General features: G+C 43.3%; 1 protein-coding gene across 2 annotated transcripts in view; it reads right to left on the reverse strand.

The window, feature by feature from the left end:
- Positions 1 to 22,362, reverse strand: part of gpat2 (glycerol-3-phosphate acyltransferase 2, mitochondrial) — a 74,573-nt gene extending 52,211 nt beyond the window's left edge. For both annotated transcript variants that reach the window (XM_042099983.1, XM_042099981.1), the window contains exons 1-6: positions 22,268 to 22,362; positions 21,251 to 21,357; positions 13,458 to 13,568; positions 11,300 to 11,373; positions 9,051 to 9,170; positions 4,403 to 4,537 (exon numbers count right to left, since the gene is read on the reverse strand). In XM_042099983.1, coding sequence (XP_041955917.1) covers positions 4,403 to 4,537; positions 9,051 to 9,170; positions 11,300 to 11,373; positions 13,458 to 13,568; positions 21,251 to 21,340 — 530 coding nt within the window. In that variant the 5' untranslated portion in view covers positions 21,341 to 21,357; positions 22,268 to 22,362. The remainder of the gene's footprint in view (positions 1 to 4,402; positions 4,538 to 9,050; positions 9,171 to 11,299; positions 11,374 to 13,457; positions 13,569 to 21,250; positions 21,358 to 22,267) is intronic.
- Positions 22,363 to 24,418: the final 2,056 nt, after the last annotated feature.

A 24,418-nucleotide genomic window follows, 5' to 3' on the forward strand; every position in this document is an offset into this window, starting at 1 on the left:
TCTGGTGATAGTCGCCGTTTCTCCCTGATTCTTTTCTCAAATATAATTCTGCAATCTAATAACTTGTAGGACCAATAGGGACCAGATGGAACGTATGATCCCCCTATATTTTCTATGTGTTTTATACAGTAAAATGCACATATTTAGGTTGCCTTCAAGCAAGCAAAATTATACTTTGAAAACATGTTTCGCTGGAAGGGGGTAGCAACAGGGGCAGCCGTGGCCCACTGGTTAGCACTCTGGACTTGTAACCGGAGGGTTGTCGGTTCGAGTCCCGACCAGTGGGCCGCGGCTGAAGTGCCCTTGAGCAAGGCACCTTGGTTAGTGTGTGCTTCACCTCACTGTGTCTTCACTGTGTGCTGTTTGTGTTTCACTAATTCACCGATTGGGTTAAATGCAGAGACCAAATTTCCCTCACGGGATCAAAAAAGTATATATACTATATATAAATATATATATGTATATATATATACACAGGACGACAGTACAAAGACTAACAGGTCCGGTGGTAGGGTTAATGATATAAGAGTATTAAAATATGGGATATTTTACAGGAAAATATTAAAACAGGAAGAAAGCTGGAAAAAAGTTAAAATATGTGAGAAACCCGGAAAAAACGGGAAGGTTGACAGGTAAGGTGATTCATATTTTTTCAATGTGTTCCACTGTTCTTTATCCTGTGACAACTAGGGGTGGGCGATATGGACAAAAAATAATATCTCGATATTTTTTGTGATTTTGACGATAACGATAATTAGTCAATATCCTTTAAAAAAAAAAAAAAAAAAAAAAAAAAATCTGAGTTACTTTACAGTTCATTATTTATGAATAGCATCAATACAATAATAACCAATAGCCTAACCTGTGACTTTTTAACCAAATCAGCCAATGCACAAATTGTCACTCTATGACACATTTCCAATTTTGCGTACAGTGGCAATGACATCTAGCCAGCTACATTAGAGAAGATGAATAGAAAGAGAAAGAGAAAGTCTGAAGCTGAAGTTCCTTTCAAAAACCTTTACTTAGGATTCACTGTAAAACTACGCAGACCAACAGAGTACATCTCAGTTATTTCCTTCGATGTTTTGTTTAAGAGAAATCATGTAGGCTAGCATTCCAAGTTACAGTATAGAAACTAATGCGTTAGCTTATGGCTAATGTATATGAGAAATCCCATAGAGATGCTAACGGTTAGCATAATCGATACACGTAGATATTTAGAGCGAACTTCAGTCCATTTACAAAAGGGTTACATGAGAAGAGTTCTTTGTTTACAACTGACTATTAAAATACTCAAATGCTAATGTTTTCTCTCCATATAATAACATGTAGGAACAAATGAGACTGTCTCATCAATGCTACGTGAACAGAAGTAGCTGCACAAAATCCCAAGTACATCTCGGTCTCGCTACACAAAATAAACATTAGGCCTGCGTGTGACAAGGTGGACCCACTAGCGATCATGTGACATTTGCTCTGCTGCAACCAGGGGCTTCTCTCACATACACCTCCTGTATTTAGTGAATGTATGGGGTTTCAATGCGTGATTGAGTTTTTTTCCCCATAAGTAATTTAAATACTCGATAATGTAAATGTGCACATAGTTAAAACAACAATCACGATATTATTGCAGACGATATATATCGCCCACCCCTAGTGACAACACTGTATCTAAACATCATGCTGATAAAGCAAATTTGATTGTGAGTAAAACAGCAAGAGAGAGAGAGAGAGAGAGAGAGAGAGAGAGAGAGAGAGAGAGAGAGAGAGAATGATTAGATAATTATTACACACACCTTCTACTGTATAGCAGCTAGCCTATAGGAACGTCACCTATTTCCGACCTCATTCCTCATTCCATATTCATTTCTATACAAACCAAGATGCGGATTCCTAAAGAAACGCAAGCACCCACACCATAAGTGTATCTAAATTGGCTATGTACCAAAAATTACATTTTACCGTGACTCAAAGAGCTGTAAACAGTGTTGTAAGGCTGCGTGTACAAATCCGCTTGGAGCTCCAGTGGAATTTTGATTTGCGACGAGAATTCTCGGTCTAACCGTTGATGTGTCGTGAGAAAGGTTGGAAATAGGCACCCACCAGCCCAGCACTAAACTCAGAGCGTGTTAAACAAAACCGAATATTTCAGGCAGTAAAATCAATCTACAAATCTACACACCTATGGCTACTGAAAAATGTAAGGTTCATTTATCAAATGCTATTTTGAAGTAAAAAAAAACATCGTTGTTTTAGAGTTTTCGAACGAAATGGTTGGTAATTGGTGCTTTTACGATAACACCCTGAGAGAGGAAAGATGGTAGAAGATGGTAGACTGAGAAAGAAGAACTGGGGGAAGAGAGAAAAGGAGGTATGAAGGAGAAGGAGGGAAGAGAGAGAAGGAGGTATGAAGGAGAAGGAGGGAAGAGAGGAGGTATGAAAGAAAGAGAGGGAAGAGAGAGAAGGAGGTATGAAGGAGAAGGAGGGAAGAGAGGAGGTATGAAAGAAAGAGAGGGAAGAGAGAGAAGGAGGTATGAAGGAGAAGGAGGGAAGAGAGGAGGTATGAAAGAAAGGGAGGGAAGAGAAAGAAGGAGGTATGAAGGAGAAGTTATGAAAGAAAGATGGGAAGAGAGGAGGGAGAAGAGAGAAGGGGGTATAAAGGCAAAGGAGGGAATAGAGAAGGAGGTATGAAGGAGAAGGAGGGAATAGAGAAGGAGGTGTGAAGGAGAAGGAGGGAATAGAGAAGGAGGTGTGAAGGAGAAGGAGGGAATAGAGAAGGAGGTATGAAGGAGAAGGAGGGAATAGAGAAGGAGGTATGAAAGAGAAGAAGCGAAGGAGTTATTCAGGAGGCCTTCAGTAGGAACTCAGAGGGAACCTGACCGTGAAGAGAGGAGCAAGCATGAGAGAATGCATGAGTTATTAAAGATGTTTGAAATGAAACAGGAGTGAACCTTGCAGGCACAAACAGCATGCTGTACAGTGAAATGTGTCAGAACAGAGATGAGAGAAAAAATGACATAGTAGTTACATTTTCATTGAATTTACTTTGGTAGCACCCTCGATCACATCAAGCACAACACCAACAACAACAACAAAGAAACAAGGCAACCTTGTCAAGGCCTGAACTCCGCGAGGCCAAGGGCCCACAGCAAAGGGCAACAGGAGGAACGGAAGAAAGGCTGCCTTTTAAATAGAGCAAAACCTTGAGCAATTCCAAAAAGAGGAGCTACCCAAGGCTAGTGTGGGAGAGAGAGGTGACGCGAGGGGAGAGGGGGAAAACAACAGCGGAGGGAGTGGAGAGAGAGAAGACAGAAGAAGAACACATGGAGGGAGAAATGATGAGAGGGGAGGAGAAGAGAGGAGAAGAGGGCGGTGTAGAGGCAGAGGATGAGGGGAGGGCAGACAAGGAGAGAAAAAAGAAAAGAGAGAGAAATGAGACATGGCAGGGGAGGAGAAGAAAGAGGACAACCGGAGTCATCAGACACGCCGGCCAGCAAACAAACAACAGGCCTGATAGTCAGGTAGAGCAGCAGAGGGGAACCCAAACTGACCTGAGCGACAGAGGGAAGAGATAAGACAAAGAGCCAAGAGAAGATAAGACAAACAAACAAACAAACAAACAAACAACAAAGGAAAACAAAAACAAAACAGACTCTTATGATGTAATGTATGGCTGAGCAGTCATGAGAGCTAAGAGTCAGTGTCTACCGCCCCTTCCCCTCCCCCACCCCCACAACCATGTACCTTTGGTTCCACATGGCACATGCCTACTGATTACTGATACCTCCGCCATCGTCATCAACCGTTTACTGACTGAGCATCCAGCTCTTTTACAGCAATGCCCTGAGTTTACAAAACATACATGTACAACCAAAAATAAAAAAAACAAAACAAGATTAAATGATACAAAAGCCAAATAAAAAAAAAATTGTTAGAATATGTGGACGAATGATGAAACAATGTAATTTTAATGCTGCTGTAATTTTAACCTGCTTGTATACAGGTTTTGAGCAACATACACAGCCATCCAGGCAATGTCTTTTCTAGGGAAGACATTGAATATTTCAGGAAAACAATGCCAAAATGAATTCTGCATATACTTAAACAGTATTTCTCATAGGGGAAGTGTCCAGGTGTTAAAATGGTCTGTCTGCTGTCCAGACCTGTCAAATTAGGCGCATCATGGAATGAAAAACATAATTAAGAATACCCCATACTGTTAAGCAACTGAACTCCTATATCGGGCAGGAATGGGGTCTGATTTGGGGTTGTATATTTGTGTGTGTGTGTGTGTGTGTGTGTGTGTGTGTGTGTGCGTATGTATGTGTGTGTGTGTGTGTGTGTGTGCGTATATATATATATATATATGTGTGTGTGTGTGTGTGTGTATCACACTAACCGGAGTAGGGCAGGCGAGATGCTGGCATTGGCCAAGCTGAGGATCTTGCTGGCGCCCGCCCTGGCAGAGGCCTCCAGATGCTTCAGGACACTTTCACCCGGAGAGTGGGCCACACCAGGCAGCAGGCTCCATGCCCTGGGCACGCACACACACACACACACACACACACACACACACACACACACACACACACACACACACACACACACACACACACACACACACACACACACACACACACACACACACAGAAACAGAGACAAACAAACAAACGCATCAGCCGAGAGGAGAGAGTCACAGGACTGTGCTCCGAAACAAAGACAGTGATTGTGCCTGAGCATATTTAGGACACACTCAGATATGTGCACACACACACACACACACATGCACACACACACACACACACTTGCACACACACACACACTTCAGACACAAAACAAGAGAGCTTTTGCACAAAGCCCAACAGCTACCCTACACAGGCTTGTTTTTTTCCTGACTCAGAAAGCACAAGGGTGTTAGAAATACTGCACAAGAGGTTAGGCAGAAGTTCATGACACAAACTGCACTTTCCTCCACCACAGCTGTGACGGAGCCTCTTCATGAGGAAGGTGGAAGGACTTCAGACAGTTTCAAGAGAGTTCTAAAGAGAGGCCCAGCTCATCCTCCGTCTCCCAGCATCACACCGTTCTGAGCTAACGATCTACATCTCTCCGTCTCTCTCTTCCATCTCTGCCTTTCACCTCTCTCTCTCTCTCTCTCTCTCTCTCTCTCTCTCTTTTATCCTTCAACTCCCATTATCACTCATTATGAGCTACCGCTCTACATTTCTGTATGTGTCTCTCCCCTTCTCTTGCCTTTCACCCCTCTCACCTCTCTCTCTCTCTCTCTCATCCATCTCCCACTATCACTCGTTCTGAGCTACCTCTCTACATTTCTCTCTCTATTATGTCTCTCTTCCCTTCCACCCCTCTCTCTCTCTCTCTCTCTCTCTCTCTCTCTCTCTCTCTCTCTCTGGCCAAAAAGGAAAGAGAAGAGATGGAATGGAGAGATAGAGAAAGCAGGGCGCCTTCCATCAACATTCCGCCGTACGCAGTGTCTCGTGTCTCCTTCTGCGCCGACGCTCTCCCCGACACTTCATCACCACGGGTCCGTTCTGAGCGCGCTCATAAACAATTGAGAACAGGGGGGGGGGGGGGGGGGGGGGGGGGGTTGGGGGGTACAGTCATATATCCTATCTGTCTGTCTCGCTTTATTGCCCACATTCTATTCATTTCACTTCCTCATTTATCTTTTCTTTCCCTCCCTCTTTCTCTCTCTTTCACACACTCTGCATATCTCCCTCTCTCTCTGTCTCCTTCTCTATCTCTCTCTTCCCCTTTCCTGTGCTATCTCTTTCTTCCCCTCTTCATCTCATTCCACTTTCTCCCTGTCTCATTTTATGGCGTTTCTCTACAGAATATCTCCCCCCTGTAAACGAGAATTAAAACTCTAAATTGCTGTGCTGACTGTTGAGTAGTGTGGAGGGAGACGACGATCGGTCTGCAGAAATCCATATAAATATGCGCTTGAAATTTTCTTAAGGTGACCTTTTGAGGTAGGAGTCTCTTATCTAGGGCTTGTAACAGGTGAGTTACTCTCTCACTCTCTCTCTTTCTGCCTCATCCTCTGTCTTTCTCTTTTCCATTCTTTCCTTCTTTCACATTCTTATTCTGTCTATCATTATTTCTTTTGTCCTTTGTTAGTGTTAGAGTTCCTTTAATGTCTTCCCATTTAATATTTAAGGGTATAACGTTGGGCATGTAGAATTTCAAAATAGTAGAATGGACAATCTATATTCATGTCAAGCAAGGAGGGGTGACTCATGTTATTCCATTCAAAGATTAAAGCCCACCACACAGGGCCGGCCATGCGGCAGTCAAACGCGAATTCTGTTAATCGTTTTACTACACACACTACTGGCGACGTGATCACCCATCGATTCATTGGAGGTACACTGACCAGACAGCTGTTTTCTATTATGACATATCAAAATTACGTCATAATAGAAATTAGAGCGGTTAGAGCGATGCGACGGCCGTCGTTCCACTTGCCGTATGCGTTGCTCCATTCACTTCAATGGACCCTTTCAAGAGAGTTCCATTATCAGCATCATAGTTGGTCCCACAAGACTTCCGTTTTAACATTCCATATGTTATCTTAATGCAGAGGAAGTAGATTGGGGCCCAAATAGAACGTTCAAGCATTGTTTTTGTTTTTATTGTTGAAAGGGTCTATAGATTCTATTTCATTTTGCCGGTTGCCAGTCATAAATCGCTGTCGCCTCGTCGGCCGCGTGTGTAGGCCTTAAGAGATACGTCAATGCACTGAACGGTATCCATAGCAATAAGCATTATCAAATTCTGAATTAGATAATATGAGTCCAGGTAGACACGTATTCTACATCCTCCTCCTCCTCATCCACTCATTCAATGCTACAAACCAATACGTGGCTTACGTACGTCTTCAAACTGTCGCACGACATTAAGCTCTCCAGAGACTTTAAAGATTATTTTTAGGGGTTTTATGCCTTTAATTGGACAGGGCCGTGAAAGAGTGGCAGAAAACAAGTGGGAGAGAGAGATAGGATGGGATGGGATCGGGAAATGACCAGGGTCGGACTCTTAACTCGGGTCCCTGTGGGCATGTTGGCCCAAATATGGCATGGGAGCTGTCGCCAGTTGCACCACAGCACCCCCCTCCAAAGACTATTTACTCCAGAGACAGGTACCCTCATCTCTGATCCCTTCCCCTTAATGGCTATCTATTTAGGATTTTAATTCAATTCTATTCTATTCTTTCTTGTAGACGAATGCTTATGATGAGGGGCAGCTAAATCCTTTCTTTATATCCCTGGAACCCTGATGAATGATGTTTGTCAAAATGCCGGTTAATAAATAGTTTAAACAGACAGGAGTGTTGCATTTGCGCTTCATTAATTTATGATATACCATCCAAAGCAGCAGCTCAGCTTGGGTGTATAGTTTTCCTAGCCTACTGTAGAAATCTAGACGCACCCTAATTTAATTTGCTGCCCGGGTAGTCTAGCAACTCTCCGTTGGCTTGCGAACTGGAAAAATTAAGCTTCGATAAGGCCAATCACATCGTGTATAGAGTCGGTAGGCGGGCTTAACATAATGATTGATGGCTGAGTTGCAACGGTTCGGCGTGAATTCCCTGCTATGTGAAAACAAAGAAGATGGATGTTGCTGTTGGCGAATAGCATGACATGAGTTAAGCTTTTTTTAAGTTGCCGAAAGTTTGAACTAGCCAACTAGCTCCGCTGGTGGGAAAACGCATGAGTAGACTCATGAGTTGTAGCGCTATCCTATTGTGTGCAGATGGAATTTGAAAGACAACTGATTATTCCGCCCCTCGGACTGAGCACTGCGAACGGTGAGTCCCCAGACCCTACATCTTGATGTGGGTCTGGCTTGTCAGGCTACATTTTTCCCAGTTCTCTCTTCCATTCCCCTCTGGTCTAATTCTACGGTTAGATTGTGCTGGGTTGTGCTGGACTGAAATATGATACACTCGGTGGTGCATTGCAGAGCCAAAAAACCCCAGAGGCTGGCTACACTGTGTTTACTGCTCTTGCGTTGAGGTGTGCCGTGTTGATGTGATGTATAGTGTTGTAAAGGCGCTGCAGTATGCTGTGTGCTGTGTGTTTGTGTGTGCTGTGTGTGCTGTGTGTGTGTGTGTGTGTGTGTGTGTGTGTGTGTGCGTGTGCGTGTGCGTGTGCGTGTGCGTGTGCGTGTGCGTGTGCGTGTGCGCGTATGTGTGTGTGCTGTGTTGTGTGTGCTGTTGGGGAGGACATCCTCTGTTTCACTGTCAAAGCCAGACTGCAGGTGTTACCCACCAAATACAACCTTGCATTATGGTACTCTGCAATCCACCATCCACACTGTATAATGCACTCAGACTCTGACCATCACCTCGAATCAGTTGCCCATATAGTTAATGGCTGTACTATGTACAAAGGACTTTATACTGCACGCCACGACCGAATTGTTGACCTTATTGCTAGCACTGTTAAGGATGTACTTCCAGATAATGTGACCATGTACAAACATTAGCGTATTATGCCAGAATGGTTTAACAGCTCCACTAATGTGTTTTGTAACATCCCTAACACCCCTGATGTTGTGTTTTTAGACCGAGACAGAAGGGAAGTACTTATACTTGAAATAGGATGTGTGTACGATCTCTACATGGACATGGCTTTCAATGATAAAATCATGAAGTACCAACCCATACGGACAAAACTATGTGACCTAGGCTATCAATGCAAGCTAGTGGTGTTGATCTTTGGCAGCTTGGGGCATGTCCACAATCTTGTTTTCAGTGGGTTAAGGCTGGCAGGGCTCTCCAGCAGAAAAACAAAACAGCTAGCAAAGTTTTGCTCCATATCTGCAGTTGTAGGCAGCCTTGCAGTATGGCGCAGGAGATGTTTTTTGTACCCCTGAATACCATTGAGTGACAAAGCCCTATCTTATCTCTTGAAATATTTGAATCCTGTCTGTTGTAATATGATTTGTGGATTTAAATAAAGAATTAAAATGTGTGTGTGTGTGTGTGTGTGTGTGTGTGTGTGTGTGTGTGCTGCAGTCACCTCTCGCTGCAGCACACTCGATGCAGTCGGTCTTCGCGCTGGCTGCTGCCGCTGCTGTGGACACAGCAGCCTCCCACGAACAGCAGGCAACACACTCTCCGCACCAGCCAACCCCGGTACCTTAGAATATAAAACACACAACGCACGCACACACACACACGACAAAACACTCTTAGTCTGACACTTCTAGGAGGTGTGGTGCTAAAGGGAACCACAACGATGGTGAATGTATGGAGGATATGCTTATTAAGCCGAACTCTCGTCACTAGAAGAGTTGTGAATGTGTATACTATGTGTGTATAAGTGTGTGTGTGTGTGTGTGTGTGTGTGTGTGTGTGTGTGTGTGTGTGTGTGTGTGTGTGTGTGTGTGTGAGAGAGAGAGAAAAAGAAAAAGCACAAGGAGAAAGGGACCTGACAAAAGACTGTATCTGTGAATTAGTCCTTCCAATTCAAATTAAAACTCACTGTAAGTTTACAGTGAAGGACAGATAAAGCAGAGGGCTTATGCAAAAGGGTTCAGATGACCAAAGTCCTCTTCAGTACAATTTGAACAACACACATTTGGCATTTATCGTTGAGGAACAGAACAGTACAATAATTAGTTTTCTGTGGAAAAGTGAAGGGGACAAAAGACTGAAGGTAATGCATAACTTCCATAAAACACATCAGAGACTGGTGAAGTTGTAAAACCATTAAATAAAACTCAAGCTTTTAATGTCGAGGTGGGAAAGCGTAGCTGGGTAGGCCACGCTTAAGCGCAATATTGACACAAAGCTCTTCATCTTATGGCTGCTCGTACAGTATCTTGCCACGCTTAGGGCCTTGCCCATGTCCATATCCGAGACTTTCTAATGAGACGCAGCACTCCAAGAAACCTCCACAGAAATGCATGGGGTTAGTTCGTAACGCCAATAAGGCAGTTGTCTACACATATCCCGCACCTTCCTGTAATGTAAGTAACCCTTACACATACCCGATAACTGCCCAACGTGTGTTACATTGGTGGCGACAATTTAGAAACCGATTTGCAAGTATCGAAAAAATCGATTTGCAAGTATTGTCCGGCAATAAGTTCTGCTAGGGCGAAGGGATGTAAGATGACCTCAAATATTTTCTTGTGTGCATTTATGTTAAACGTTCTATGGTATGTCGTGGTTTTCATGGTTGTCATGGTCATGGCAATGTTATGGTTATTGTTATGTATATTTATGATTGAAATATACTAATTCTCAGCCATGAGATTATGTTTGGTCCATGCATTTGACACATTAGAGAACTTTGAAGTAATTCAAATAAGGACATGTGTTGTGCTCTACTTGGGCCCTCTGAGGAATAAAATGTATTAAAAAATGTTTTCATTGTGTGAATTACACAAACACACAGAACCCCGGTCAAACCTATATCAGCTGATGGCTTCCCAGTATCAGCAAATATTAAATTACAAACAGCATGTAACTCTGTGCACCCATACGCAAAGAAGACCAATTATTAAATAAACGTATGGAGTGAAAGAGAGAGAGAGAAAGAGAAAGAGAGAGAGAAGAAAACGTTCAAAGATAGTGGAAGCGGAACACGAGGCTGGGCATGAGTTGGTGATCACGCTCTTGCATCAGCACACATCAAACATTCTCGGCGTCAGCGGAGAACAAGGAAGTGGGGAATTTTAAAAATTCCACTCAGAAGCGCAGAAACAGATATGCCTTCATTCATGTCCGACCACGTGAGTAACGCATCTACGCTGCTCAATGACTGTGTTTGTCATGTTTGCATCTTCACTTGTTTACCCATAACGTGGCATGCAATTCAAAGCCAAAGCTTGTACTTGGAACTCCAACAACTCAGTAATTCTTAGAAAAAAATGTTTTTTTGGTACATACTTCTTAGCTGAACATTTTGGCTCATGCTTTCGAAAACTTGATGTGGACACAAGGCAAAATATTTGGGAAAGAAATGAATATCCAATAAATTTAATGAAAGCTGTTGACAAGTTGTCTGCCGTTTTTTATTTAACTGACTGAGTGTGGAAAGGTCAAACAACTCCTCTGTCTGATTGATAGCACTGATCAATTTCTCAATAGACAGATTGATGGACTGACTACGAGTGTATAAATTCAGCAGGCCAGAGATATAACCACGGCAGTAGTGAATGATAAGAGTAGAATGATGGGTTACCTGTCCTAGTCATTTCAACAACAAAGCTAGCAAGAAACAAGACGCTGGCATGTTCCCAAATCTGGCATCATGAATACCTTGTGTGAGTCTCATTGATGTTCAGAAGGTTCTGGAAGCCGAGTGAGGGGGTGTTCTGCAGCAACTTCTGACCCTAAAAGACAGAGGTTCCTGTGAAACGCACTTCATCAACACACACACACACACGCGCAAGCGCACACACACACAGACAAGCAAGCATACACACGCACGCACACATACGCCCATACCCATACACAGACATTTTATTATGACCGCCGCGCAGCGAAGCGGCGTATATAATATAGGTTTAGGATTTTTCTTTTTTTTTTCTTTTTCGCATGTCCAAATTTCCGTCAAGGATTCCCGGGACACTGAAAGACCGGGGTACACGAAACTTGGTAGGCATGTAACCCCACATGGATAGCATGGAACCATCGTTTTTCGTTTTGATCTGTAGCCCCCCCCCCACTGGACTGGACCCCCCGAAAGGAGGGTAGGGCAGACACAGTTTTCTGTGAATATCTCGAGAACCGTAGGGTTTAGGAGGACCATTTATTTTTTTGTATGTTGATCTCAAGGGGCCATGTCAACCCATTCCATAACCACTCATTTCATGTATAGCGCCACCTAGTTAAACACAAAAAAGTAAAAATGAGGTGTTGTCATCGCAGGTATCTGTGACCTAACATAGTCAAAACTGCACGAAATTGAAAGTGTAGGATCATTATGACATCCTCCGAATGCATGCCAAGTTTTGTGAACTTTCGTTCATGGGGGGCCTTACAATAAAATAATTTATGTGTACATTTAGTGACCGTACACCAACAGGATTCCCGGGACACTGAAAGACCGGGGTACACGAAACTTGGTGGGCATGTAACCCCACATGGATAGCATGGAACCATCGTTTTTCGTTTTGATCTGTAGCCCCCCCGCTGGACTGGACCCCCCGAAAGGAGGGTAGGACACAGTTTTCTGTGAATATCTTGAGAACCGTAGGGCCTAGGATGACCCATTTTTTCCGAATGTTTGCCTTCAGGGGTCATGTTAACCCATTCCATATGCACACATGTGCATAAACAGATACACACGTACACATACATTCACAGTAATCATACGTATGACACATACTCACATAGTAGACATATGTACGCATGCATGCGCACAAACACAGGCACATATGCAGGCACACACACAAGCACGCACACACACACACACACATAAACATAAACATGTACACGCACACATGCACACAATTCAAGAATTTCTCAGAATTATGAACAGGCAAGATGGGGGTGGGGTTGTATAAAATGAATTTTACATGCAAAATCTATGAACTAATCATGTTTTGGTACTCGTTGTCTAGAAGATACCAGTGAGAATTGAGTGTGGATAATGCAATTTAGTGCGACAGTTAGAATCATATATAGGCCTTTCAGCATGATTTATTTTTGTGGAAAAAATATGCTGGACTGGGCGGCGGTGATATTTTATACCGCTCTGCGGTTCATCTAGTTTACCATCAGTATTGTTTAAAAAAAATTGCACTACTCATGTTCCCTGCAAGGCCAATTTAAACCATACAAAGTCAGTGCAGAGTGCAGTCAAAGGAAATGCTGACGCCCGTCTAAACAAAACAAGTTGCTCTGATTGGTGTCTCATTTCCAGTGCATCACTACAGCTCCTCAGTGCGGGCCAAACAGCACAAGTGTGTTATCGGAAATTAGTTTCATTCGAGAACAAATAAGGCTTAATTGCTTGGAGAAAACAGCACTTCTGCAAAGTACTGATGCAATGTTGCACTCAGAGTCCTGAAATCTGTAAGAGGGTGCCCTCAGACACCCCCACCCCCCACCCCACCCCTTCCCATCTCCTCTCCTTAATTCTTCTTCTCATTTCTCATGCCTATTTCTGTATTTCAGACACTCACAATATTCATACACACTGCGCACACACAGGCTCTCTGGGGTGCGCACACACACACACACCCCTTACCAGGCTCTCTGGGGTGCACGCACACGCACACACACACACACACATACACCCCTTACCAGGCTCTCTGGGGTGCACACACACACAAACACACACCCCTTACCAGGCTCTCTGGGGTGCACACACACACACACACACACACACACACACACACACACCTCCCTTACCAGGCTCTCTGGGGTGCACACACACACACACACACACACACACACACACACCCCTTACCAGGCTCTCTGGGGTGCACTTGTGGCAGCACTGACCCACCAGGGGCCGGAACTTCCCCAGGAATGGAGTCACTGTCTTCAACTTCTTACGGATCTTCACCCCCCATGACAGCTGAAGGAGGACACGCACACACACACACACACACACACACACACACACACACACACACACGCACGCGCACACACGCGCACACAAACACATGCACGCGCACACAAACACACACACATACACACACAATCCCACATGTTGACATACACACACACACACAATCCCACATGTTGACATACAAACACACATGCAGAAACACAAATGCATGAACACAAAGCACATACACACAAGGGAAAAAAAGCAGTTAGTCACAGCAGCAATACAATTCAGATGTTCTGACAACTTACAACTACAAAGCTGTCAAATTCACTTTCACTCTCACACACACACACACCCTGTTCACATAATGTAGCCTTAACTTTGAACATCATATGTAACATGACACATTCCTGCACAAATACATGCACGCAGTCTACCCCTATTGCACTCACAATGCCCTACAAAACACACACACACACACCTCCCTTTTCCACCCACAGGAAAATTGAGCTGACAAAAAAAGGGGGAGAAAAATGACAGGAGCGCCTGCTCATACTGTCCTTTCAGCCAGCCAATTTGAGCTCTGAGAGAATGTGACAGATGAGAGGCTAGAGGAGGAAGAGAGAGAGAGAGAGAGAGAGAGAGAGAAGGGGGGAAGAGAAAAAGGGAGAGAGGGGGGGAAGGGAGGAAGAGAGAAAGAGGGAGAGAGAGAGGGAGGAGGAGAGAGAGAGGTGGAGAAAGGGAGGGAGAAAGAAAGAGGGAGAGAGAGAGGGAGGGAGAGAGAGAGAGGTGGAGATAGAGAGGGAGAGAGAGAGAAAGAGGGAGAGAGGGGGAGAGAAAAAGAGGGAGAGAGAGAGAGAGAGAAAGAGGAAGAGAGAGAGAGAGAGGGAGAGAGGGAGGGGGGTGAGAGAGAGAGAGAGAGAGATACAGAGAGGGGAAAGTGAGAGAGGAAAAGGAGGAGAGAAATTGAGTGACAGAGGGAGAGATAGAGTAAGAGATGCTAGGCCTGCTGATGATGGCTCCCATTCTGTTTAGTCCTCAAACAGACACCTCAGGGTGACCCAGCAGTCTCAACACATGATGCACTGCAGCTAGACTCCAGAAAAAAAAAATACACACTATACGCACAAATTGATACACACACACACACACACACACACACACACACACAAACATGCATACATTCAGAAACATACACATAGCAAACTTAAGACACACACACACACACACAGAGAGAGAGAGAGAGTAGTACACACAGACACACACACACAGACACACAATGAATCCACATTGTGCTGCTTTACATAAGCACGCTGGCAGACCTGAGCACCACACAGCAAGCCTCATTATACACAAATAATTTCATATTTACAGTAGAATTTAACGCAGGAGCTCCGCAAACTGCCACGGGCCTCTTCATAATCAACTTAGTGTTATGCTTCTGCTTTGGGGCCCTGCTAATATAATAACTGTCAATATGAGAATATTAAAGGTGGCTTATGGGAGCTGCAAGACAATTACGATTGGTCACACATTCATCAAACGTCAAAATGTTCACTTAACAGAGATTAAAGTCAGAAAATGACAAAGAGCAGCAGATTCGAGATTGAGATGTGTGTAACTCACAAGTTATTTTATGCAAGTGCTAACTTCTCTTTTAGCTGGCTTTTTTCAGAGAATGGTAAGCTATTGGTCATCATTAAAGGACAAGTTCGGTATTTTACACTTAAAGCCGTGTTTTCAGATAGTTTATGATTAAATAGAACGTTTAAGATTGAAATTTGGACACATGCTGCTGTCCTGAGAATTTTCGGTTTCTGTGGTAGCGCCCCCCCTCCTCCAGAACGCTGCATAGGTGCACTGGAACAATCCTTCCTAAAACGCATTAAACTTTCGTTTACAAAGACGTGAAACTCACCGAGTGGTCAGGGGCGATAAAACCTGTTGGAAAGCATCTTTTGCAGCGATTTTTGTGTGAGCATATCAGCGAATACCCCTGACCACTCAGTGAGTTTCTTGTCTTTGTAAACAAAAGTTTAATGCGTTTTAGGAAGGATTGTTCCAGTGCACCTATGCAGCGTTCTGGAGGAGGGGGGGCGCTACCACAGAAACCGAAAATTCTCAGAACAGCAGCGTGTGTCCAAATTTCAATATTAAACGTTCTATTTAATCATAAACTATCTGAAAACAGTGCTTTAAGTGTAAAATACCGAACTTGTCCTTTAAGTGTGTGTGTTTACAATTTTGTACTCATTTGATATTCAAATTCATTGGCATTACTATGAAAGACTCACTCCCAGTCTCAAAACTCACATTTATCACCCAGTACTCAAGCTCAATGCTTGGAATTCTAAACACATTTAAAAACATAAAAGTTGAAAAATATATAAAAGCTTCCATCGATCTTCAGAACATTCCATCAAAATGAGCCGGTACGTGTGCACAGTCAGAGAGAGGGAAGGAGGGATTCTTCAATCCTCGCCAGCATCCCAGATTAAAACAAATACCTCCACTGAAAAACACCAGAGCTCCCGAGTTAACGCTCACAAAACTCCAGAGTAAAGACCTGTTTTTATCACCCAGTGGAGGGAAAAGAGAGAGAAAAAAGACTCAAGAAGAGTCTTGAGCCAGAAGCGAAACCCGAGCCTGATGAATCCACGAGCTCGTAATTGCCATGTTCATTAAAGGAACACGCCAACATTTTGGGAAATTTGCTTATTCACTGTTTCCCCCCAGAGTTAGTTAAGATTTTACATTGGTATGTAACTATACAAGTCACAACATGTGAATAGGAAAATGCTGGAGTTGTTTTGTCACTACACAAAGGCAGGCTAATGGTGGGTGCGTCAGACTGAGTTGCACACACAGAGACAAGAAGGGCATGTATCATTTTATCTAACTCTGGGGTAGACGGTGGATAAGCTAATTTCCAAAAATGTTGTCGTGTTCCTTAACAGCTCACTCAATTACTCTCGCACCACTCCATTGGTGACCTCCGGGATCCTACACAATAAAAACTCTGCAACCCCAAAAAAGTTAACTGATAAATAAGGAATCTTGAATGGAAATTAACAAATGGCATGACAACTCCACCCGCAGCCTGAGTCTGAATTACTGGCTAACTCAATCAGTCAGCACATTCTCTCTCACTGACCTCGTAGTCCCAAAGTAGAGGCCGAACCGTCCGAGTGTCAGAAGGACTTCAGCTCAGTAGCTGGCACAGAGGGAGGACGCCACATCCATGGCCTCTTGTTTTTTATTCATCACAAAATCACAGCGCATTCAAACTTGTGCTTTTCGAAAACTTGGAAGCACAAACAAGTTGGCAAAGTGGAGAAAAAAATCAGAACATTCAAATTTGAGCTTTTGTTCGCACACTTGGAAACACACAAGTTGGCAGTATAGAGGAACAAAAACAGATTATTTTCACCGACCCCCCCCCCCCCACACACACACACACACACACACAAAATAACAACTTTTCCCCCACAGTTTCTCTCTCTTCAAGGACTCCATTTTTCAGTGAAGTATCATTTTTCAGTGATGATTTTCTTTCAATCATCACTCTCTTCTCTCTCACGCTCCCTTTTTCTGCCATAAAAGTACATTTTTGGTGTGTGCAGACGTTACCTCAGTCTGAGTGTACATCTGAAACTTTTATTTTTCTCCTTTGTGCAGGAGAAGGTCACACAACAATCCAACAAGCTCTTTAGAAGAAAGAAAATGAGTCATATCAGCCTGGCTTTCAAATCAGGGGATCAGTGATTGAAGAACAATTTCTCCTAAAATAATAAATAGCTACACCAACTGTCAGCATGTGACAACTTCAAGTGCATCTCACTTTGAAAATATTTCACTTGATTTAGCACCATAATTTATATTTCTTTCCACCCCAAGTCCCAAGGCCTGGCTTGGACAGGTGATTCGAAACCAAACTCAAAACTCTAAACTCTCAAATCAGAATCCATCAATCCATCCAATTTCCATGTAGATGATGTGCACACATGGTGATTGCACTTTGAATGCTGCACTGTTTTCGGAAGCTTTGGCCCGGAGTGCCAGCAATCTAGATCATTGTTCACGATTTTTGTAGAGCCACAGCGTATGTTATAGCTATGGACACATACTATGGCTCGTTTGAAAGGTGAGACTTTAAGCTCTAAGTGGGTAAAAACCGTTTATTTCTACATGCCTCTGTTCCTAAAAAATCCCAAGCTAAACAGTGGCTAGTTTTCATCAAAATCCCTGTTTTTTTCTTCTTCTAGAAATGGAGATATAGCGTCTTTTATGAAATATGCGCTGTTTGAGCCTGTCACTCTTCTGACACTTACATTCCTGGGTCAAAGGACTTGTGTAAGATAAATATAGTGGACTCATCCAGCGTTGTCTGGCGAAAACGCACCTGCTGCAATATCTTTTTCTTCAACGATTTCATTTTCCCCTTCAGCATCTGAGAAGTGTTACCTGTAAAGTTTCCAGGAAGGGACCTAGCGAGACCTGGCAAGACTGCCACCTAGTGATAAACCCACGAAAATAAATGGCCTGGTTTTGACCTGACGTGCATGTGTCACTGATTCGACCCAAAGCGGCAACCATCAAAAGCCGAGTTATGATAAAATGTCCAGATTGTGCATTTTCATGAGTTTTCGATCCGTCATCTATTTCAGTTCTATTCATCATAGATTTCCCAAAATCGCACGTAAGGTGTGTTAGAGTGTCTTAATTTCGTTTTTGCCACTCCACGCATGGGACCAAAAAACCCAATATTGCGTTTTTGGCACTCAAAAGTGTTAAGATACCGAAACCGTACCATTATCATGGGCCAAAAACCGTGATGCACACAGAGCTGTGGGCACACTGTACCATTGCATCCCTAGCTAGCACGCAGAAATGGACCCCCTGCTGAAGTACAGTAAAGCAAAGTTAAGTAACGTAAAGTGACTGGTAATTAGCTGACACTAAGTGACAGACTCGCAAGATTCGAACCTGTGTTAACCGATTGTGAGGCGGTGATGCTACCACTGCTAATTTGCCAGCATAGACATGTTTACAGAGAGAGGGAGAGAGAAAGAGAGAGAAGGGGAGGGAGAGAGAGGGAGTGAAAGAGACAGGGAGAGATTCAGAGTGGGGAATTTGGATGTTTACACCTCTACCACTATCAGGGGGAAAACATAAATATATGCAAACCTTTGCGAACAGTTTTCCCTTACTTTGAGTTTGCCGAGAAAACACTCACGAATAGTCTAAAAAGGTCGTTCTGCGCAAAAACACAACGGACGATGCGGAACAAAGATTTAATTTTGAAATTAAACAAATTGAAATGTCACACAAAAATCATTCAATAGATAACAGTTCAGAGAAAATGTGTTTGAACAAACGTCTTATTTCTGAGGTTGCCGGGGAAACGAGGGTGTGAGTTCACAATGCTATTACACTTCCTCAGTGCACTATCGGGCTGATCCAAATATCCTGGTCCTCGACTGAACCTCATCCAAGCTATCACCCGCCCACAAGAAAAGAAGGAGAGAAAAGGTGAAAAAAGGTGAAGTTATTTTCCCTGCACTTAATCAGGTGTGTTCTTTCCACTCTTCCAGTGCTCCTCTTCAGAGATATATTGCCAGATGGTAAGACATCCGCACTGCCTAATGGTGGGTGGACAACAGGTCTCAGATGCACACTTTGGAGTGTTCGAATACAGCATTCAACCCTGACGATTTTGATAAATTATCATACTAGCATGGACTAAGTGCTTACCAGGCTGCCATAAGGATAACAAATATAAAGCAACACTGGTGGAGACGTCCACCTGCCCAAAGTTTCCCCAGCTGGTCCCAAACTGACTATAAAAAGTTGACGATGTCATTCTTTTAGGAGAGCAGCAAACTTATTACAACAATGCTACAGTAATATACTCAACTGGCCTGGCCTTATCTGCATAGTTTAGATTGCTGTGAACTATGGCTGTTTTTTCTATCCATTACACATTAGTTTTCACCATTTTTCAATGTTTGCTGGAGCTGAGCTACATAACTTAAAAGTAAATTTAAGTCAAACAGAAAACAAGCTATGTTTTTTTTTTTTTTTTACATTCACATTTTATCACACCTGCATTATTTGTGTCTTTTGAGGACTAATGATAAGGAAATCATTTCCTACCTCAAACATCTACAAAGTTATTTTTTACTGGAAAGTTCTCAGACCCACTGTATGCCAGTAAGACTATGTGGACATCAAACTAGCAGGAAAATATGCCTGTGTTACTCAGCGATTCCTGGCCCTACATCTGTTTGACAAGCATTGCCATCAAAGTGCTATTATTCGAAACCAACTGTTGTTAAAGGCATGCATAATTGAAGCTTTTACATGATTGTTTTGGTAAATATTACCAGTGGTTACAGGTGTTATTGCCCACTTTTTGAGGGATTTGTCAAAGTGAGGATTTTGAAATCAATTCACTTAAAATGTCCAAACATGAAGGAAAGGGTATAAAAAAGGACACCTAGGCTACACATTCAAACGCAAATCATTTTCATATCTCTCACTTTATACAGCGTTTCAAATCTGGTTATCAGCAAGTGTTTTAAATGAACCAAAAAACCAAAACAGCAAATCAAACACAAACACTCATTTTTTTGGTTCACCAGTGGTCATGCCTGAGCGACATAAATTAGGCCACATATCCTACAGCAAACATGAGAAGGTGAGTTTGATAGCAACAGCTGGTCAAGGCATCAGAGAGGCCAGAGGCATCCCACCCTGTATCGGTTGAAACACGCCCCATAATTATGTCCCAATGGAGCAATATCAGACTCATATTCTGACTAGAATTGAGTATGACTACTGTACGTCAGGCTAGGTCAACGCATTAGAGAGGCCAGAGCTGAGAAAGCACTGTGGCCCTCAGGCTATCAGGTAGCAATCAGCCCACGGCTCAAATGGTATCAGTTGCTTTCTCGACCCATAAGCTGCACTTAATGAGCCCGTCTAACTGCAATCAAACATATGGAATGGGCAGAGGAGCGGGAGATCCTATCCAGGATAACAGCCCTAGATAGGCTTAGGCCGTACACCAAGGGCTTTGGGAGAGAAAAATAATACGACTTGGATCAGTGTGAATACAGAAAGTCTCTGGGTGTAGCGGAGAAGATAGATAAACTGATAGATAGATACTTTATTGATCCTCAAGGGGAAATTCAAGGGTCTCAGTAGCATACAGAAACCCTTGAATTTCCCCTTGGCACAAGAGAAGGCCCTGGTTCAGGTCACGCTGTCTATCAATGAATCTTTCCACAGGCTCCCTGAAGCGAACTCTGCTATCGGTGTCTGGCCTGTCTTTGTGTTGTTGTATAAAATTATGAAAAACTTTGAAAATGACTTAACACATTGCATTATTTCATTGTTTTCCATTTTTACAGGTTCCATTCCAAAGTCCTGAAAATTACAATCTCCTGAGATAGTAAAAGAACTTCAGGAAATGTTGCATACCCAGCCATTGATAGTTATGTTTGGAATACAAAACTATGACTGACACTTCTGAACAGCTGCTCTTTCAGGAACAAATCATTCCCTTGAGAAACGCACACTTAAGCACACACTCGTGCATGCTCTCTCTCTCTCTCTCTCTCTCACTCACACACATTCACTTCTTCCATGATAGCCTACTGCCTGGCAAGTAAGGCTATTATGAATGTGCACTGGCAAAGTACCGTTGGTTTCCTGGAGGCAGGAACAGCAGGAGCAGAGGGTCCGTCTCCTGCACCCATGTCAGACTCCATAGCTTCGCTTGCTCTTTCCATCTCTTCTCAACACAAACCTGAAAATAATATGGAGACAGCCACTTTAATTAATACGTAACGATTTAATATAAGTAGATTTACAACATAAGCAACTTCAGTTGGTTTAGGAGAAGCCATAGGAAAAGTGGTGGCAAGCTTCAGCCTCAAGTCTACACCTCATACAAGGGTCATAGAGCTGGCAGTGATACCTATTAGACTTACTAGAGTCCAAATATCATGAAATACTACCGTTCTATGTATATATGTGTGTGTGTGTGTGTGTGTGTGTGTGTGTCTTGCAATACCATTTAAAATGTATTCGTCATGCTTTGCACGCTTTAGGCTACATACAGTAGTATCCTCATACCTCATACCATCACGACATTGGAGGAGGTGAGCAACCTTGGCTATGGTGGCAAGTTGGCAACGTTGCAACAGTGTTCGTTTCTGCTAGCCAGGCATAGATAGGCACAGATAGACTCCGACGAACCAAACTAATCACACACATGTTCCGACAACAATTTGCAGAACTAACAACGTGAGTTGCATGAGAACGGGTGGCGCATGACAGTTAACTTAGCTAACTAGCTACACCAACCATTTAATCAGTCAAGTTAATTTTAACATTTCACATTCCACTACGACCTAGAAATCAACTAGAACATGTCACGCCTGACCACTTTATTTGTTTCCCTCCGAGTGAACATTGACTGCGTAGGCATGCAGACAAGTGTGTTGAGTGAATGTCCCTGCTGAGTTTAGCGCAAATCAATCCACTAACGTTACCATAACGTCCATTATACAGGTCAATTTACAAACGCCAACTAGCCAACTCTCGTCCACTTCATTGCTAGACATGCTAAAGTTAGTAAAAGCTGATGTTTTTTTTTAATCAAAGTAGTTGCGCAATTGTGTCTGAAACATCCTTATACAACAAAATGTGCATACCTGTTGAAAGAGTGAAATCTAGGCCTAGTCTACTCTGGACAGAAACTTTACTCGACATCAATTGTTTCGGCGACTGATCTTTAATGGCCAACAGATGGCGCTGGCGTTGATAGAACCATGTAGCCTACATGGAATGTTGGGCCTATAGTCTAATTTTAAACGTTATATGAGAATTAAGCTCAAAAGGACGGTGTTGACTATTTTATCCTGGATTAATATGTGGTCATTGTCAATGTTTCTGTATGAAAGAACATGGTGTCTGTTTTGTTATGAACAGTAATTAACAAAACCCTGATATAATAAGCTTATTGCAAACTTTTTTTGTCTCTCTCGCCTGCTCTCTCTCTCTCTCACACACACACACACACACACATAAATACACACACACACACACAAACAAACCAACAAAGAAACACTTCCTGAATTTCTAGGCCCATGCTTCAGAGTGAGTCGTTTCTGCATATCAGGTATGTGTGTGTCTTATTATAGATCATTACACAACAGCATTTCCAAACAAGGCCTGAACAGCTAGTGGCTGCCTCTGACAACATGCAGAGAGATGGAGTGTACATTTTTGAGGAAGTTTTTTGAAAAATATGGGACTGGGGTGGAAATCGGATGTTGCGCAAAATAAATATCGCACATCAGTCCCTGTTTGTTTTTTTTTGTGTGTGTGTGTCGGGGGGGGACTCAAGGCGTTGAATAATATGAAGAGCAACGGCATATCAAAATTCAGTGAATGCTCTTTATCTATCGAATTACAGCTGGGACATAAGCTGAGACTGTTAAGTCACCAGTGTGCTCATTACACCTAGCCTGGCTAGCGCCACCACTTCTCAATGAGACGTGGTCTGGGAACCAAACGTTCATTTTCTCGTATTTGAAAAAAATGCCCAGATCCGTTTATTGGGTGCCACGGATGTCTATCAAATGCGTCTGTGCATAGCTCATCATCGTCTTGCTTTCCCCCCTGTTCTGTGATTGGTTCCCTATCTCAGGCGAAAATTTGCTCCATGGTCTCCAGGCTGCCTTAGCAGCGTGAATCAAATCGCGCGCAAGGCAGCATGGGAACACCCAGGCTACATTACACCCGATAGGCCACACACACACACACACACACACACACACACACACACACACACACACAGACACACAGACACATAGACACATACACACACAGAGAGAGGGAGAGAGAGAGACACACACACACACACACACACACTCAAACTCCCCAAACAGCCATATCAAGCCAGGCCTTGGCAAATGATCCCGGTGTTCCACTCTCCATCTATCAAACGGGGCCCACGGCCACAATTATTGTCAGCCGAAACAGCCTCCTGCCCCTCTCCCTCTCTCTCTCTCATCTTTTGCTCCCCTCGTCCATGGCCTGGCTTGATTTTCTCTCACCTCCCTCTTCATGTTTTTTGTGTAACTCTCTCATTAAGCCAATGGTGTGGAAGGGCACACAAACAGATGGAGGGAGGGAGAGAGAGAGAGAGAGAAAGAAAGAGAGAAGTGCTGGTGGCTGGCTGCGGCAGCCAATCCATGCTGGTTCCCTCGCTGTGAGAGCTAGCGGGATGCTAATCCCCACTGGTTGGGTGCCTGTGAGAGCTAGCATGGCACTAATCCGTGCTGGCTGGATAGCTGGCTGGCTGGAGTTACAGTAGCATGGGTTCAGGGTGCGCTAAGCAGCCATGGCTGTGGTCCAGAGCTCTAAACAGGCTACGGTATGTGACACACAATGTGGGACGACACTAGATGGAACTGAGCTATAGCTGGCGATGTAAGGACACAGCAATAACATTGCCAGGTCGTTTTATCTAGGGATTTTTTTTGTTCATTTTTTTAAATACAAAGATTTCTGTGCCTCTGGTGATATAATATTTCACTGAGGCAAGACTCATCAATCTGCATGCAGTGGAAAGTATGCACGTCAATATTCTGAACAGCACACAAACACACATTTATGCATACACACACACACACACACACACACACACACATACACATTTCTATAATACCACTTCATCATTCATTCCTTATCCGTATTAAAATCATTAAACATCTCACACACACATTCACAGACAAGTTTGGCATCTGCGAGCGTACTCAGTCAAGCGGCTCATACATCATCAACCTTGCCCATGGTAA

This window comes from Alosa sapidissima, chromosome 8 (genome assembly GCF_018492685.1).
Source record: "Alosa sapidissima isolate fAloSap1 chromosome 8, fAloSap1.pri, whole genome shotgun sequence".
Taxonomy (NCBI): Eukaryota; Metazoa; Chordata; class Actinopteri; order Clupeiformes; family Clupeidae; genus Alosa; species Alosa sapidissima.